The sequence below is a fragment of the Bubalus kerabau genome, chromosome 15, assembly GCF_029407905.1.
Source record: "Bubalus kerabau isolate K-KA32 ecotype Philippines breed swamp buffalo chromosome 15, PCC_UOA_SB_1v2, whole genome shotgun sequence".
Lineage (NCBI taxonomy): Eukaryota > Metazoa > Chordata > Mammalia > Artiodactyla > Bovidae > Bubalus > Bubalus kerabau.
The window spans coordinates 5,409,666-5,427,975 of record NC_073638.1 but is presented as its reverse complement, the minus strand read 5'-3'; the positions used below and the strand labels follow the sequence as shown (position 1 = coordinate 5,427,975).

Here is an 18,310-nt window from a genome sequence, read left to right as displayed (position 1 = left end):
TAATATTTGAAATAGCTGCTTAATTTTTGTAAATTAGAGTTTCAGTATAGAACTATGTACTTAACTTGAAGAGGCAGGCAAAGATTGCAGAGCTGACTTTTTCCCTCTGTGCTTAAGGGAATTGTTGTTCTTTGGGAATTTTTTGTTGTTGTTGTTTTGGTAGTTTATTTCATTTTTTTCTGCCTGTGCTGTGTGGCTTGGAGGATCTTAGTTCCTGGACCAGGGACTGAACTCAGGCCCAGGAAGTGAAAGTGCTGAATCCTAACCACTGGACTGACAGGGAATTCCTGCTGCTGTTGTTTTTAACCTCTTACAAGGAACTTCAAGCATACAGAAAAGTAGCATGGTATAATGAATGTCAGTTTCAATGGCCACTGGCATTGTTCAGTTCTTGTGCCATCTTTGTCCTCCCTGCCTTCCATTTCTTTTTTTTTTTGCTGAACTATTTTTAAAGCCAGTCCACGAAATCTTGTACTTTTACTCTTAAAAGGTAATCATAATATCAATATCACACCCAACAAAATGAGAATAATTTCTTAATATCATTATTTATGTAATCAATGTACAAGTTTACTGATTGTCTCAGAAATATTTTTAGTTGCTAAATGTTGGTTTACTTGAACCAGGTTGCTTCGTAGGCAGTAGCATATAGTTCTCGTACATTAAAGGAGGCAAGAGGTGTCTGGTTTTCCCGCTTTTCATGAGTTAAGTTTGATCTGTGGGTTCATGTATGATTAATCTGATTAATCTGTTCAAATGCTGTTTACCAACTTTTTCTTAATGATTGATTGTGAGATGGTGTTTTAATTCTGTTCTTTCTGCATTTATTAGTGATGATGGAAGAACTTTTTATCAGTTTTTTAGGTACCTGAAATATAGTTTGTATAGGAATGGCAATATAGACAATTACTTTTTTCTTTTTATCACTTTTTAGAACAATGCATAGTAAGTTAGTATCATAAGTTTCATAGGCAATCAATGATTTTTTAAATAATGTCATTATGAACCTATGATTTTTTTATATTTCAACGTGTTGTATTTATTATTGTAGTTATTATTACTATACTCAAATTGTCCCACCTTGTGCAAAGAATACCCCTTTAAGTTGTGTCTGTGTCATTTTGATATGAAGCCAGTATTTCTTTGGTAACTTTTTTACATTCAGACCTCTCAAAATGTACTGACCCGTCTTCTACATTTTCCATTTTGTATGTGGAATTAGTCATTTCCCCAAAGGTCTTGTTAGAGGAAAATAGAGTTTAGTGACAACAATCTGGTTGATGAAGTAGTAAACATTTAACTATCAATGCTTTTAGGCTTTCTCAGTAGACAGCATTGTTAAATCAGTATTTTTGTTTTTATCAAGAGAAAAATAAATCGTGAATTTGTGCTGATATTTTCAACACAAATGAAAGATTATAGCATTTTTACTTAGCCTTTTAATTCCTTTTGATGGTTGGTAGAAAATTTAAATACAAAATGAAATGTTTTCCAACTGTTTGTAAGTTATACATAATGGAGTTGTTAGCATTGCTATTGCTATTGCTAAGTCACTTCAGTCGTGTCCGACTCTGTGTGACCCCATAGACGGCAGTCCACCAGGCTCCCCCATCCCTGGGATTCTCCAGGCAAGAACACTGGAGTGGGTTGCCATTTCCTTCTCCAATGCATGAAAGTGAAAAGTGAAAGTGAAGTCGCTCAGTCATGTTCGACCCTCAGCGACCTCATGGACTGCAGGCTTCCAGGCTCCTCCATCCATGGGATTTTCCAGGCAAGAGTACTGGAGTGGGGTGCTATTGCCTTCTCCGTTGTTAGCATATTGTTTCATTATTAGAAGAGCAAATTTAATGCAGACTAATGAAAATCAGAAGGTTTGCTATAGTAAAGAGGAGAGACTAAAACTGTACTTAAAATAAGTATTAAAATCAGTTTAAAAATATTTAGCTTTTATATGTATTCACTAGATTTGAGCACACTGATTGATAGTACAGTGTGTTTATGAGCATCACTTTGACTATGCCAAAGCCTTTGACTATGTGGATCACAATAAACTGTGGAAAATTCTGAAAGAGATGGGAATACCAGACCACCTGATCTGCCTCTTGAGAAATTTGTATGCAGGTCAGGAAGCAACAGTTAGAACTGGACATGGAACAACAGACTGGTTCCAAATAGGAAAAGGAGTACGTCAAGCCTGTATATTGTCACCCTGCTTGTTTAACTTCTATGCAGAGTACATCATTAGAAACGCTGGACTCGAAGGAGTACAAGTTGGAATCAAGATTGCCGGGAGAAATATCAATAACCTCAGATATGCAGATGACACCACCCTTATGGCAGAAAGTGAAGAGGAACTCAAAAGCCTCTTGATGAAGGTGAAAGTGGAGAGCGAAAAAGTTGGCTTAAAGCTCAACATTCAGAAAACGAAGATCATGGCATCCGGTCCCATCACTTCATGGGAAATAGATGGGGAAACAGTGGAAACAGTGTCAGACTTTATTTTTCTGGGCTCCAAAATCACTGCAGATGGTGACTGCAGCCATGAAATTAAAAGACGCTTACTCCTTGGAAGGAAAGTTATGACCAACCTAGATAGCATATTCAAAAGCAGAGACATTACTTGGCCAACAAAGTTTCGTCTAGTCAAGGCTATGGTTTTTCCTGTGGTCATGTATGAATGTGAGAGTTGGACTGTGAAGAAGGCTGAGTGCCGAAGAATTGATGCTTTTGAACTGTGGTGTTGTAGAAAACTCTTGAGAGTCCCTTGGACTGCAAGGAGATCCAACCAGTCCATTCTGAAGGAGATCAGCCCTAGGATTTCTTTGGAAGGAATGATGCTAAAGCTGAAACTCCAGTACTTTGGCCACCTCATGCGAAGAGTTGACTCACTGGAAAAGACTGATGCTGGGAGGGATTGGGGGCAGGAGGAGAAGGGGACTACAGAGGATGAGATGGCTGGATGGCCATCACTGACTCGATGGACGTGAATCTGAGTGAACTCCGGGAGTTGGTGATGGACAGGGAGGCCTGGCGTGCTGCTATTCATGGGGTCGCAAAGAGTCGGACATGACTGAGCAACTGATCTGATCTGATTGAGTATTGATGAATAGTAATTATCAAGTTTATAGTTTCAGTTTTATTTTTGATTTCAAGAAACCGAGGTTAAAGAAACTCTTGCCCAATAACTTTAGCTTTTGGATTATTTTTGTAGATTTATTTATTTTTTTTTGTGTAGATTTATTGATATGAGTAAATTTATTGTTTTAATATTTTATGTTTTAGGTCTTGGCTGTTAGAACAATTCATGAGAAACTTCTCTATTTTTCACCTGCCAGTGATGAGAAAATCATATGCCTGGCTCGAGTATTTGAACCTTTTTCTGGCCTGAATCCTGTGCAATATAATCCATATACCGAGGTTGAGTATATATATGTTTGTCTGCATAATTTCCTATTTGTGTTGTTCTTTTTAAAGGCAAATTTTGAAAATATTAAAGTCTAACTGTATTGTTATTTTTTAGCCTTTATGGAAAGCTGCAGTGTCTCAGTATGAAAAAATTATTGCACCTGCAGAACAAAAAATAGCAGGAAAATTGAAAAACTATATTTCAGAAATTCAGGACAGTCCACAACAGGTAAAATATTGAAATATTTAATTTTTAACATTTCTCTTAAACTATTGAGGAGATATGCAAGTTTTTACCTAGTTGATTCATTTGAGATGAACATGTACTTATTTTGTTTTATATTAGCTTCTTCAAGCATTTCTGAAATATAAAGAGTTAGTGAAGCGTCCAACCATAAGCAAAGAATTGATGCTAGAAAGAGAAACTTTACTGGCAAGACTTATGGACTCAGTTAAAGGTAAAAGTTAACAGAGATTATAGTGTTTGCTTGAAAATGATTTTTTTAGATTACTTTTCTTTTGTTGTGTACCATTTTTGATTAAGATATTTTTATGACATCTATATGTTGAAGATTAATTTATTGTTTCTGTAATAGATGACAGGCTTTTAGAATTAGCTGGTTATTTCCTTTTTCTCACTTGATACATGATGAGGTCCCTGAGGATGACTAACTATTACTATTTTTCTGTACACAATATTTGACATAGTGTTTGGTACATAGAAGGCATTTTGGAAAACTTTGCTGAATGTATGTAATCATTTATATGATTTGAATGTTTATAGATTTTCGATTAGATTTTGAAAATCGATGCCGTGGGATTCCTGGTGATGCATCTGGACCACTTGCTGGCAAAAACCTTTCTGAAGTTGTCAATAATATAGTTTGGGTTCGCCAGCTGGAACTGAAGGTATTCATTTAAATAAAAGTTGAAGAACACAAATTGTGAAATGTGCTAAATTAATGTAAAGGCAATCTAGAACCATAATGAAAACATTAAGAAAACATTTCCATCTAATTTCATGTGATAATTAGAATTCTGAAAAACTGAAAAATACGAAAAATCTATAATTTTCAAAGGATTTTTAAATTATTTGAGGTGTATTTTTGCAGGATCCTGGTAGGTGCAAAGTATATATCTGTAAGTATGTTTATATAAATAAATCATCCTAGGTTGAAAGGAAGTTAAAGGACTAGAGAAAGGTAATTATGGCATTGCTTAAGGTAGTGGCAGCAATTTATAGATTTAAAGGACTTATTTTAATATTATCAAAGTTGATCTAAGAATCTTATATGCTTACTAATTTGTGTGTGGTACAATGTCTTGCATTCGACTCATGTAATAAATATTTGTTGATTATATGATTAAGAGTGAGCAAATTATTAGTAGTAGTATTATAAAGGCTAGCATATTTGAGAATTCTACTTATTCAAGTTTATATTTTGATGTTTTTTCTCTAATACTCTCCTTAATTTTGTCAGTCTGCTTTCCAAAATGCTGCATTGTTCTTTGTATAGTTGTGGAGGAAAGGCATTCTTTAATTGGCACCCAAATTGGCCTAATTATTGTTTGAGCTCTTAACCAGAGCATGTAATAAAGAGCTTAAATTACTACATAACATATTTAAGACTATTGTTGAGTTCTTGGAGTCTCCTCTAAATTTCCTTTATCGTACCCTTCAAATTATGCCTTGTATGTGTTATCGTCTGTGTTTTGCTATTCTGAGGTGGTGTAATTCAGAAGCACAGTAGCAGTTGATATTCTTAAATTCACTGGAAAATCTATTTTACTGTTTATGGATAAATGGGAAAATAGTTTCTGTATCACAGACCTGCTGATTTTACGCTAATTTTGTTGGAATTTAAATAATAAATATTCTTGTAATTTGTATTTTTAAAGGTGGATGATACTATCAAGATTGCAGAAGCTCTTTTATCTGACTTGTCAGGGTTTCGATCTTTCCATCGAAGTGCTGAAGATCTCTTAGACCAGTTTAAACTATATGAACAAGAACAATTTGATGATTGGTCCAGGGATATTCAGTCTGGTTTGTCTGATTCCAAATCTGGTTTGTGGTAAGTATAAGTATACTACACAGTGAAATCTACATAAGAATCTTTTTTCCTATATTATTAATTCAGTGACAGGATTGTTTTCTGTTTGGTTAGTTTTTGATGATCAACTTTTAAGTCATTGAAGTTGGAAACTTTGACCCCCTTTCCTTTGCTTCTAGTATCTGTTCCCCAGAACAGCAGATTCTTAGTTTGAAATTAGGCTTGCATGCTCTGTGGCTTTTTGTTACTGGTATATGAATGTTTTCCTACCTTTTTACATTAATGTTATATATCCTACATACAGACATTGTAAATGAAAATTTAATTTTTTTTAGCTCCTTGAGATGAAGAATGTTTCTTTTTGGTGTCTAATATAGTAAGGGTTTGTAAATATTTATTAAGCTATATTGAATATAATTTAATTGGTTAACCTTATTATTCTAATGGGTATCTAAAAAGGATGGCCTAAAAAAACCATTGTTTCTTTGTTCAGGTCAACTTTCCCTAGTGTGTTATTGTCCGTATTTTTAAAAACTTGCTATGTTTTCATTTTTAGAAACTTGGTACTTTTTAAAAGTAACTTTGGCATAATATGAAATTCTGTTTGTTTCGCCTTTATTGCTGCAACAAATAATTAGGCCAAAGTGGTAGCTTCCTAAACTAAATGAATGATTTTTTTTTCTTTTATCTTGCATTTTGGCTTTGGAAGAATTAAAGAACTAAAGGTGCTAAAGCATAATGATTATAACTTTATGCCATTTAATTCTTTCCCTTTCTACCCTGAACCTAAAATATGAGAGGTGGTTCTACCTTGCCCCCTTCAGCTAAAGTAAAGAGTTCTTTGGTCAATTGCTTTTGGAGAATTAGCACGTTTATCACTACAGCTCTGGTGGAGATCCACTGTGTAAGATAGTGTATCAAAAGGGTTGAGATCTGCAGTAAAAAACCCTGTTTAACTTTGTTCAACCTATTTCTTTATTTGGTGATGAAACTCCTGACTCTCATTTTGGTTTTTTTTTTTTGGTAAACCCATCATTGTCACATAGAAATAAGTGTATTTTGGAACATATTTCAGTATATGCTGGAATGTAGAAACTAACTTTGAATATTAGTTTCAAATAAAGGCAAAAAGTGTCACTGTTATAATTTTCTGAGAGGCTTTATGTTCTTGTAGGACAGTTTTTGTGTGTGTGTGCTCAGTCACTCAATCATGTCCAACTCTGAGACCCCACAGACTCTAGCCTACCAGGCTCCTCTGTCCATGGAATTTTCCAGGCAAGAATACTGGAGTAGGGTTGCCATTTCCTTCTCCACGGAATCTTCCCAACGCCGGGATTGAACCTGCATCTCTTGTGTCTCCTGCATTGGCAGGTGGATTCTTTACAACTGCACCACCTGGGAAGTTTGGACAGTTTGGGCTAAATTATTATTTTAAGCCGTTTTAAAATATCTGCTTTTTATTATGCTTCGTTTTATGTGTTATTAAGTAGACTGAACAGATTAGTTCTTTGCTTTTCAGTAGCTTACTTTCTAAGACCTGCAAGTTCTCGTAATTGTGAAAGTGACTTGAAACAAAGAGTATTATATAAACCTGATCCTGAAAGAAGGATCATAAAAAGGTAGTACTTTAAATTTAATTTATCTCAGTGTTTTCACAATCCAGGGAGACTTGAGGGTCCCAATGTAAATTTTGCTATTGTGGCTTTAGAAGAATCAGAAAGAAAAGTCTTTACATAGTGAAACAAAGAGTAGAGGAATCAAGTATTTGAATATCTCTATGTTCATTGGAAGGACTGAGGTTGAAGCTGAAACTCCAGTACTTTGGCCACCTGATGTGAAGAGCTGACTCTTTTGAAAAGACCCTGATGCTGGGAAGATTGAGGGCAGGTGGAGAAGGGGACGACAGAGAATGAGATGGTTGGATGGCATCACTGACTCAATGGACGTGGGTTTGGGAGGACTTTGGGAGTTGGTGATGGACAGGGTGGCCTGGCGTGCTGCGGTTCATGGGGTTGCAAAGAGTCGGACACGACTGAGTGACTGAACTGAATGGAACTCCTAATATTGCTGGGATTCTCCAGACAAGAACACTGGAGTGGGTTGCCATTTCCTTCTCCAATGCATGAAAGTAAGAAGTGAAAGGGAAGTCGCTCAGTCGTGTCCGACTCTTCGCGACTCCATGGACTGCAGCCTACCAGGCTCCTCCGTCCATGGGATTTTCCAGGCAAGAGTACTGGAGTGGGTTGCCATTGCCTTCTCCAGAATACTCTTTATTATTGATCCCTTAATAAAAGTATTAAAGAATCAGACTGACTAAAATCTGTCTAAATGTATTTTAGAAAATTAATCAAATTATGATGGATTTGATGTCTATTTTGAGTTTTAGCTGAATTTTAAGAGATTGATTTTTCTGAGTTCAAAGATTGCTTGGTTGAAATATTAATATGATGGTATATTTTGGATATTACAGTTTGTTATCAAGATCTGAATTGTGAAATGTTACATGAAATATAATTTGAAAAATATAATTAAAAACTGTTTTTTACTTAAGTTAATTTTGTTTGTTAGGCTTCCCTGGTTGCTCAGTGGTAAAGAACCCACCTGCCAGTGCAGGACATGTAGGTTCAATCCCTGGGTGGGGAAGATCCCCTGGAGAAGGAAATGGCAACCTCCTTCAGTAATTTTGCCTGGAAAATTTCATGGACAGTGGAGCCTCATGGGCTATATATAGTCTATATATAGTCTATGCAACCCCCTATAGTCTATGGGGTTGCAAAAGAGTCGGACATGACTTAGTTACCACTGCTACTGCTAAGTCACTTCAGTCGTGTCCGACTCTGTGCCACCCCATAGACAGCAGCCCACCAGGCTCCCCTGTCCTTGGGATTCTCCAGGCAAGAACACTGGAGTGGGTTGCCATTTCCTTCTCCAATGCATGAAAGTGAAAAGTGAAAGGGAAGTCACTCAGTCGTGTCTGACTCTTAGCGACCCCATGGACTGCAGCCCACCAGGTTCCTCTGTCCATGGGATTTTCCAGGCAAGAGTACTGGAGTGGGGTGCCAGTGCCTTCTCCGGACTTAGTGACTAAAGAGCAACAATTTTATGTTTACAGCAAAGTTGTAAAAACTGTTACGTTTTTAATCAGTCAAAAGGGTGAGAACATGAAATTTTGAAATTCAAAAAGTTATTTATTTTGTTTTGTAGTATTGAGGCTAATAGCCGAATTATGGAGTTGGATCCTAATGATGGATCATTAAAAGTGCATTATTCAGATCGGTTGGTGATTCTTCTGAGAGAAGTTCGTCAGCTTTCTGCACTTGGTTTTGTCATTCCTGCCAAAATACAGCAAGTTGCAAACATTGCACAGAAATTCTGCAAGCAAGCAATTATTCTGAAACAAGTATGAAATGATATTTTTGAAAACATGGCTATTCTGAGTTTATTACATTAGAATATTTTAAGGGCTTTGTTTTCTGCTTTTGATTTTATTAGGCTAATAGAATAGCACCATTAAGTCTTATGAAGTTATAGTTTGTAAATGACTGCATTACAAACTGCTTTGTAATCCTCTATGTGGGAATTTTTTTAGCTTGAGGTATTACTGTTACTGCTTTTCATTCTCAAAGCATTTGGAAAAATAGAATGTTATTCTTTCTCTTTTTTTCTTTTTTCTTTCGTGTTACTATCATGGACCCTAAAGGGCTTTCTAATTAAGAGCCCTCTGTCTGCCTGCTAGGGGCCGATTCTTAGAAAATTATCCAGCTGATGGACAGGTTTCTGTTTTTGTTCATTTCCTTGGTCTTCATGAAGCACATTGTCATCAAATCATTTGCCTGTTTAAAACCAGCTATTATTACCTCATTGTCTGTCTCCTTAGCATAGTATCCAAGGGCTCTCTTAATCATGCCCTAGCTGATGTTACTGAACGTGGCGGATACTCACCCCCTCATGTTGCACGCTTGCTTCGGTAATATGAACCTTGGTTCTCCTCTGAACCTCTCTTTCTGCACTGATTCCTGTTCCCTCTGGTTGAAGAATTCAAAGTAATCCTTTAACTTGTAGCTCAACACTTTATTTGTTGTGTCTTCTTTTAATTGATGGTTCTTTATTTTGTATACAGTGTGTAAGTGACTCTTAGAACAGTTTTATGTAGTTTTGGAGTTTTACATTTTTTCTCTCACTTGATTAACAGAGGACAGGAACAGTATCTTTTGTGTATTTAGTTTCTCATTTATTGTTTCATCCAACAAAGATCCATTGAGCACTTGTACTGCCAGGTGCAGTGTAGTGAGAATATAAAAATGAATATATTACTATCGTACTCAGGTGTAGGGCTTCTCAACTTTGACACTTTTGACATTTTGGACTACTTTGTTTTTTTTTTTTGTGAGGGATGACCTGTGCATTGTAGGATGTTTAGCAGCATCTCTGGTCAGTAGCACCTACTTAGTCCTTACAATTGAAAATATCTCCAGACATTGCCAAATGTCCTCTAAGGTGCAGATCATCCAAAATTGAGAACCACTGGTCTAGTGGGAGAAAGCAAACTGAACACTGAGTTCTCATTAAATATCAGGCCTTCTGGTAAATACTGTATTTATGTTATTTCAATTTACTCCCACTCCCAGTTTTACTGATCTAATTGGAGATCAGATTTGTAAGATAGGTTTTATAGTGCTACACTGCTAGTGAGTTATGAAGCCAGAATCTGAGATCAAGTCTCCCTGACTACAAAGCCCATATTTATTCCATTAAAATTCATGTAGTGATGACATGTGCACAAGTAGATTGAGTGCTGTATTATAGATGGGCTTCTCTGGCGGCTCAGCAGTAAAGGATCTGTCTGCCAGTGCAGGAGACACGAGTTTGATTCCTGGGTGGGAAAGATCCCCTGGAGAAGCACATGGCAACCCACTCCAGTACTCTCGCCTGGAGAATCCCATGGACAGAGGAGCCTGCCAAGCTGCAGTCCATGGGGTTGCAAAAAGCTGGACTCAACTAGTGACTAAAAAACAGCAACAGTATTACAGATAGATTTCAGAAAGTCCTGTGAAAGAATAGAGGTGGGAATTTTTATTTATTTTCCTGGGTAAGGTTAGAGATGTGCTGCCGGGCTTAGTCGCTCCATCACGTCCAACTCTTTGTGACCCAATAGACTGTATCCTTCCAGGCTCCTCTGTCCATGGGGATTCTCCAGGCAAGAATCCTGGAGTGGGTTGCCATGCACTCCTCCAGGGCATCTTCTCAACCCAGGAATCAAACCGGGGTCTCTTGCATTGCAGGAGATTCTTTACCAGCTGAGCTAGCAGGGAGGCCCAGGGTAGGGATAGTATCAGATAAATCTTTACAGAGGGATGATGTTTGATGTGAGTTTGAAAGAGTATTCATATGTTTTCTCAGGAGCACAAGGTGGAGTGAGTGATCATTTCAGAGAGAGGGACTCTATATTTTAAAAGCTGAGAAGCTTGCTGACTTCTCTATCTTAAGTATTTAGTGTAATAAAATCTCAGAGGAAGAGTGAATGGTCATATGGTATTTGTGTTTACTCCTAGAACAACTGCAGGAATCTATTGTGTTTATCTTTACTCACTTGTTTATTTTTGGCTGTGCTGGGTCTTTGTTGCCGCCTGTGAACTTTCTCCAGTTGCTGGCAAGCTGGGGCCGCTCTTGTTGTGGAGCAGGGCTCTGGAGCTTGTGGGCTCAGTAGTTGTGGTGCTCGAGCTTAGTCCTCTGTGACATGTGGGACCTTCCCAGACCTGGGATTGAACTGGTGTCCCCTGCACTGGCAGGTGGATTGTTAACCACGGGGCCACCAGGAAACTCCCCTGTAGATATACCTTTACTTGTGAGCACACATTTAGCTAGAGTGCAGAGTATGCAGTAGGATGTTTGACAGGTAACAGTTTGGCCAGATTGCTGTAATTTTATGTTTTATTTTGCTTCTGTTTTTCCTGACTTGGCTTTTTCTGGAACTATTATAATGATACAGAATAAGTAGAGTGAGTATTCCCCACCAAGTACATTTTTATGCATGTTAAAAGAAAGGAGTGACTTGCTATATAAAATTAAATATTTTTAAAGTACCAGCTCTGTGCCAAGAATTTTGTGACATGCTGGGAATACAAAAATTAAGACCGTGTTTTTAAAGTCCTTAATTAAATTCACTCCATGGTGTCCCCTCGATCTTTTTCCCTGAATCTGTGCTTTGCCCCTCACAGAGTTAGCAGTGTCCTCTTTTGTCCACCACTATACCTTGTAGGTATCTCTATTTTTTTTTTATTCATTGATTAATTCAACAAACACATGACAAACATGTGACACTATTACCTGTGACACCATTCTGGGAAATAGCAAATGCTTGAGTAATACAGTATAAGGCAGTGATGAGCACATATTTGAAGAAAAAGAAAACATAGTGAGAGGACTGTGACAGATCCTGCCCTTTTATACAGAATGCTCAGGGGAGACCTTAATGAAAAGGTAATAAGACATGACAAAACGAGTGACAGAACCATGCAGATATCTGGAGGAAGACTGTTGCGGGCAGAGGGAATGAATGGCGTGGAGAGAGTTTCTTGGGGAAGGAGACTCACTAGAGTTAGGGAAACAACACGCAGGCAGAGGGAATGAATGGCGTGGAGAGTTTCTTGGGGAAGAAGACTCACTAGAGTTAGGGAAACAACACGCAGGCAGAGGGAATGAATGGCGTGGAGAGTTTCTTGGGGAAGGAGACTCACTAGAGTTAGGGAAACAACAGGCAGGCAGAGGGAATGAATGGCGTGGAGAGTTTCTTGGGGAAGGAGACTCACTAGAGTTAGGGAAACAACACGCAGGCAGAGGGAATGAATGGCGTGGAGAGTTTCTTGGGGAAGGAGACTCACTAGAGTTAGGGAAACAACAGGCAGGCAGAGGGAATGAATGGCGTGGAGAGTTTCTTGGGGAAGGAGACTCACTAGAGTTAGGGAAACAACAGGCAGGCGCGTTGGGCAGCAGCGCAGCTCAGGAGGGGACTGTGCAGGACTACAGGCCAGCGTGTGCATAATGTGCCAGGGTATGATTTTAGATTCAGGTTTCATTCTTAAGTGTGTTGACAAACCATTGCAGGTTTCAAGGTAAGAATTTTAGGATTTTGCATTTTATTCTCAAATATATTGGGGATTCATTTGAACATTTTGAGTAGGTAAAAGATACGATTTACTTTTTAAAAAAGGACTGTCCTGGCTACTTTGAATACTTTGACTAGACCATCGGGCCACAGTTGGAAAGAATGACCAGTTAGGAAACTGTTGTACTGGTCTTGCCAGGAGAGGGTGCTTGAAATGGGTGATACTGATGGAGGTGGGGAAGCGGTTCAATTCAATATATGTTCAAAACGTATATTCAAAACATATATTTTGAAGGTATAGTCTTCTACTCATAGTAGAAATATAGACTTCTCATATGGGATGTGAGAGAAGAAATAAGGATAACTCAAAGATTTTTTTGGTTTGAGAAATGGATAAATCATTGTGTTATATACTGACAAAGGAATTGGTTTCAAGAATTGCAGGAAGAGTTCATTTTTTTTAGCACTTTAACATGCTTTATGGTTTCCTCTGATTCCCTATGAGACTGTGAAATTCTTGATTTCAGGGACTAGGTTTTATAGTCTTTGTTTAATCAGCCCCTAGAACATGACTTGGCAAATTAGAGGAACTCAGCACATACTTACACTTGTTGCTTTTGTACATTAGTACATGCATAAATGCTCTATTGGAGATGATAAACTAATTTTTTGTTAAATTTTATAATTGAGAAGGGTTAATATTTCCTTTCAAATAATTAAAAATGAAGAATTGAAAATTAAGTGTGCTATTTATTATTAATTATTGCTAATTGGAATTTTTCTTTGTAGGTGGCACATTTTTACAATTCTATTGATCAACAGATGATTCAAAGTCAGAGACCAATGATGTTACAATCTGCCTTAGCGTTTGAACAGATAATTAAGGTAAATGGACTTTTTATATTATTATAATTAGATTTTACACGTAAAGTGTTTCTTATTTGTTGGTTTTTAGTATACCCCTGAGCTTACCATAGCCATTGATCTAAGGCTATATGTTTTAAATCCAAGTGTTTAGAACCCTTACTTCTATAATAAATGTATTCAAAATTATATCTGTTGATATTTCTAAAGACAAAGCTTATTTTGAGGATTTGAGTCATGACGAGTAAACAGTTATATTTTTTGGTCAGTTACTAAGTTGTGTCTGACTCTTTGTGACTCCTTGGACTGAAGCATGACAAGAACTCTTTTTTTCCCCCAGAGCTTGCTCATATTCATGTCCATTGAGTTGGTGATGCTGTCTGTAGCATATGTCTCATCCTTTGCCACCCATTTTTCCTTTTGCCTTCAATCTTTCTCAACATTAGGATCTTGAAAATGAGTTGGCTTTTTGCATTAAGTAGCCAATGGCAACCCACTCCAGTACTCTTGCCTGGAAAATCCCATGGACAGAGGAGCCTGGTAGGCTGCAGTCCATGGGGTTGCTAAGAGTCAGACACGACTGAGCGACTTCACTTTCACTTTTCACTTTCATGCATTGGAGGAGGAAATGGCAACCCACTCCAGTGTTCTTGCCTGGAGAATCCCAGGGATGGCAGGGCCTGGTGGGCTGCCGTCTATGGGGTCGCACAGAGTCAGACACAACTGAAGTGACTTAGCAGCAGCAGCCAAAGTATTGAGGCTTCAGCTTCGGCATCAGTCCTTCCAATGAATGTTCATGGTTGATTTCCTTTAGAATTGACTGGTTTGATCTCTGTGCTATCCAGGGGCTCTAGTCTTCTTCAGCACCATAATTCAAAGGCATCATTTCTTTGGCAGTCAGCTTTTTTTGTGGTCCAACTCTCACATTCATGCATGACTATTGGAAAAACCATAGCTTTGGTTAGATGGACCTTTGTTGGCAAAGTGATGTTTCTGCTTTTTAATACACTGTCTAGGTTGGTCATAGCTTTTCTTCCAAGGAGTGTCTTTTTGTTTTTTAATTTATTTTTTTATTGAAGGGTAATTGCTTTACAGAATTTTTTTGTTTTCGTGTGTTTGTTAGCCATCTGCATGTCTTCTTTGGAGAAATGTCTGTTTAGGTCTTTTTCTCACTTTTTGATTGGGTTGTTTGTTTTTCTGGTATTGAGTTGTATAATCTGCTTGTGTATTTTGGAAATTAATCCTTTATCAGTTGTTTCATTTGTTATTATTTTCTCTCATTCTGAGGGTTATCTTTTGACCTTGCTTATAGTTTCCTTTGCTGTGCAAAAGCTTTTACATTTAATCAGGTGCCACTTGTTTGCTTTTGTTTTTATTCCCATTACTCTGGGAGGTGGTCATAGAGGATCTTGCTTTGATTTATGTCGAGTGTTCTGCTTGTGTTTTCCTCTAAGAGTTTTATAGTTTCTGGTCTTACGTTTAGGTCTTTAATCCATTTTGAGTTTATGTTTTTGTATGGTGGTAGGAAGTGTTCTAATTTCATTCTTTTACAAGTAGCTGTCCAGTTTTCCAAGGAGGGTCTTTTAATTTCATGGCTACAGTCACTGTTCACAGTGATTTTGGAGCTCAAGAAAATCTGTCACTGCTTTCACTTTTTTCCCTTCTATTTGCCATGAAGTGATGAGACTGGATGCCATGATCTTAGTTTTTTGAATGCTGAGTTTGAAGTCAGTTTTTTCACTCATTCACCCTCATCTAGAGGCTGTTTAGTTCCTCTTCATTTTCTGGTAGAGTGGTATCATCTGCTTATCTAAGGCTGATGATATTTCTCCCTGAAATCTTGACTTGAGCTTATGATTCCTCTAGCCTGGCATTTCACATGATATAGTAAGTATGTGAGTTAAATAAGCAGGATGACCATATATAGCCTTGTCATACTCCTTTCTGAATTTTGAACCGGTTCCATGTTCAGTTTTAATTGTTGCTTCTTGACTCACATACAGGTTTCTTAGGAGATGGGTAGGGTGGTCTGGTACTCACATCTTTTTAAGAATTTTCCACTGTTTGTTGTGATCCACACGATCAAAGGCTTTAGCGTAGTCAAAGAGGCAGAAGTAGATTTTTTTTTTTGGAATTCCATTGCTTTTTCTGTGGTCCAATGGATGTTGGCAATTTGATCTCCAGTTCCTTTGCCTCTTTGAAACCCAGCTTCTACATCTGGAATTTTTTGGTTTGTGTACTGATGAAGCCTAGCTTGAAGGATTTTGAGTATAATCTTGTTAGCATGTCAAATGAATTCAGTTGTACAGTAGTTTGAATGTTCTTTGACTTTGCTCTTCTTTGGGATTGGAATGAAAAGTGACCTTTTCCAGTCCTATGGCCACTGCTGAATTTTCCAAATTTGCTGGCATATTGAGTGCAGCACTTTCACAGCATCATCGTTTAGAACTTGAAAGAGCTCAGCTGGAATTTCACCACCTCCACTAGCTTTGTTCGTAGGGATGCTTCCTAAGGCCCACTTGACTTTGCACTCTGGGACGTCTGGCTCCAGGTGAGTGACCACACCATCGTGGTTACTGGGTCATTTAAAATGTTTTGTATAGTTCTTCTATGTATTCTTGCCACCTCTTCTTAATCTCTACTGCTTCTTTTAAGTCCTTAACCATTTCTGTCTTTTATCATACCATCCTCGCATGAAATGTTCCTTTGACACCTCCAGTTTTCTTGAAGAGATCTCTAGTCTTTCCCATTCTGTTGTTTTCCTCTGTTTCTTTGCACTGTTCACTGAGGAAGGCTTTCTTACCTCTCTTTGTTATTCTCTGTAGCCCTGCATTCATATGGTAACCCTGCATTCATATGGGTATGTCTTTCCCTTTCTCCCTTGCTTTCCACTTCTTTTTTTTCCACGGCTATTTGTAAACGTCTTAGGACAACCACTTTGCCCTCTTGCATTTTTCCCTTTGGGGTGGTTTTGGTCACTGGCTCCTGTACAGTGTCACAAACCTCCGCCATAGCTCTTCAGGCGCTCTGTCTACCAGATCTAGTCCCTTGAATCTGTTTGTCACCTCCACTGTATAAGCATAAGGGATTTGATCGATGTGTTTGAACTGTGGTGTTGGAGAAGACTCTTGAGAGTCCCTTGGACTGCAAGGAGATCCAACCAGTCCATCCTAAAGGAGATCAGTCCTGGGTGTTCACTGGAGGGAATGATGCTGAAGCTGAAACTGTAATACTTTGGCCACCTGATGTGAAGAGCTGACTCATTTGAAAAGACCCTGATGCTGGGAAAGATTGAAGGCAGGAGGAGAAGGGGATGACAGAGGATGAGATGGTTAGATGGCATCACCGACTCGGACATGAGTTTGGGTAAACTGCAGGAGTTGGTGATGGACAGGGAGGCCTGGCATGCTGCAATTCATGGGGTCGCAAAGAGTCGGACACGACTGGGTGACTGAACTGAACTGAACTGATATCTGAATGGCCTAGTGGTTTCCCCTACTTTCTTCAATTTAAGCCTGAATTTGGCAATAAGGAATTCATGGTCTGAGCCACAGTCAGCTCCGGGTCTTGTTTTTGCTGACTGTATAGAGCTTCTCCATCTTTGACTGTAAAGAACATAATCAGTCTGGTTTCGATATTTACCATCTGATGATGTCCATGTGTAGAATCGTCTCTTGTTGGCAAAGAGTGTTTGCTGTGACCATCATATTCTCTTGACATAACTCTGTTAGCCTTTGCTTCATTTTGTATTTCAAGGCCGAATTTGCCTGTTGTTCCAGTTATCTCTTGACTTCCTACTTTTGCATTCCAATCCCTTGTGATGAAAAGGACATCTTTTTTTGTTGTTGTCGTTAGTTCTACAAGGTGTTGTTCTTCATAGAACTGGTCAACTTCAGCTTCTTTGGCATCAGTGGTTGGAAGATAGATTTGGATTACTGAGATGTTGAATAGTTTGCCTTGGAAATGAACTGAGATCATTCTTTTCTTCTTGAGGTTGCACCCAAATAATGTATCAGACTTTCTTGTTAACTGTTGAGGGCTACTTCATTTCTTCTAAGGCATTCTTACCCGCAGCATTAGGTATAATGTTCATCTGAATTAAATTTGCCTGTTCCTGTCCATTTTACTTCACTGATTCCTAAGATGTCAGTGTTCAGTCTTGCCATCTCCCGTTTGACCACGTCTAATTTACCTTGACTCGTGGGCCTAACATTCCAGGTTCCTATTCAATATTATTCTTTATAACATTGGACTTTACTCTCACCACCAGACACATTCTCAACTAAGCGTCATTTCTGCATTGGCCCAGCCTCTTCATTCTTTCTGGAGCTATTAGTAATTGTCCTCTACACTTCTCCAGTAGTAGTTTGGACACCTTCCAACTTGGGGGTTCTCATCTTCTGGTGTCCTATCTTTTTGCCTTTTCATACTATTCATGGGCTTCTCCTTGCAAGAATACTGGAGTGGTTTGCCATTTCTTCCTCAGGTGGACCACATTTTGTCAGAACTCTTCAGTATGATACATCCATCTTGAGTGGCCATGCATAGCATAGCTTCATTGAGTTACGCAAACCAGTACGAGGCTGTTTTCCATGAGGGTGAAATAATTATAATTAGCATATGTTAAATGAGACACAGTAGGGGACAAAAACTGAGATGGGAAGAAAAGGAATGCTAAAGTTCCTTGTACTCCCCTTGCCACTCACTCTAGGGATTCTAATTTATTTACTTTTATACTCTGTCAGTACAACACCAAGTAGTGTATGTAATTGCTCAGTAAATTTTTGAATGGATTCACTGCATATTCTGTTGAATATTATAATTGCTTAGTTTCACCATTCATCAGCTATTTATTGAAGGTCACTGTATGGCAGAGACTTTC

At 38.2% G+C, this 18,310-nt stretch overlaps 1 protein-coding gene across 1 annotated transcript in view; it reads left to right on the top strand.

The window, feature by feature from the left end:
- Positions 1 to 18,310, top strand: part of DYNC2H1 (dynein cytoplasmic 2 heavy chain 1) — a 406,508-nt gene that overhangs the window by 15,468 nt on the left and 372,730 nt on the right. The window contains exons 7-13 of the mRNA XM_055547490.1: positions 3,283 to 3,417; positions 3,521 to 3,634; positions 3,752 to 3,863; positions 4,190 to 4,314; positions 5,305 to 5,480; positions 8,664 to 8,859; positions 13,354 to 13,449. Of these exons, the coding sequence (XP_055403465.1) occupies positions 3,283 to 3,417; positions 3,521 to 3,634; positions 3,752 to 3,863; positions 4,190 to 4,314; positions 5,305 to 5,480; positions 8,664 to 8,859; positions 13,354 to 13,449 (954 nt within the window). The remainder of the gene's footprint in view (positions 1 to 3,282; positions 3,418 to 3,520; positions 3,635 to 3,751; positions 3,864 to 4,189; positions 4,315 to 5,304; positions 5,481 to 8,663; positions 8,860 to 13,353; positions 13,450 to 18,310) is intronic.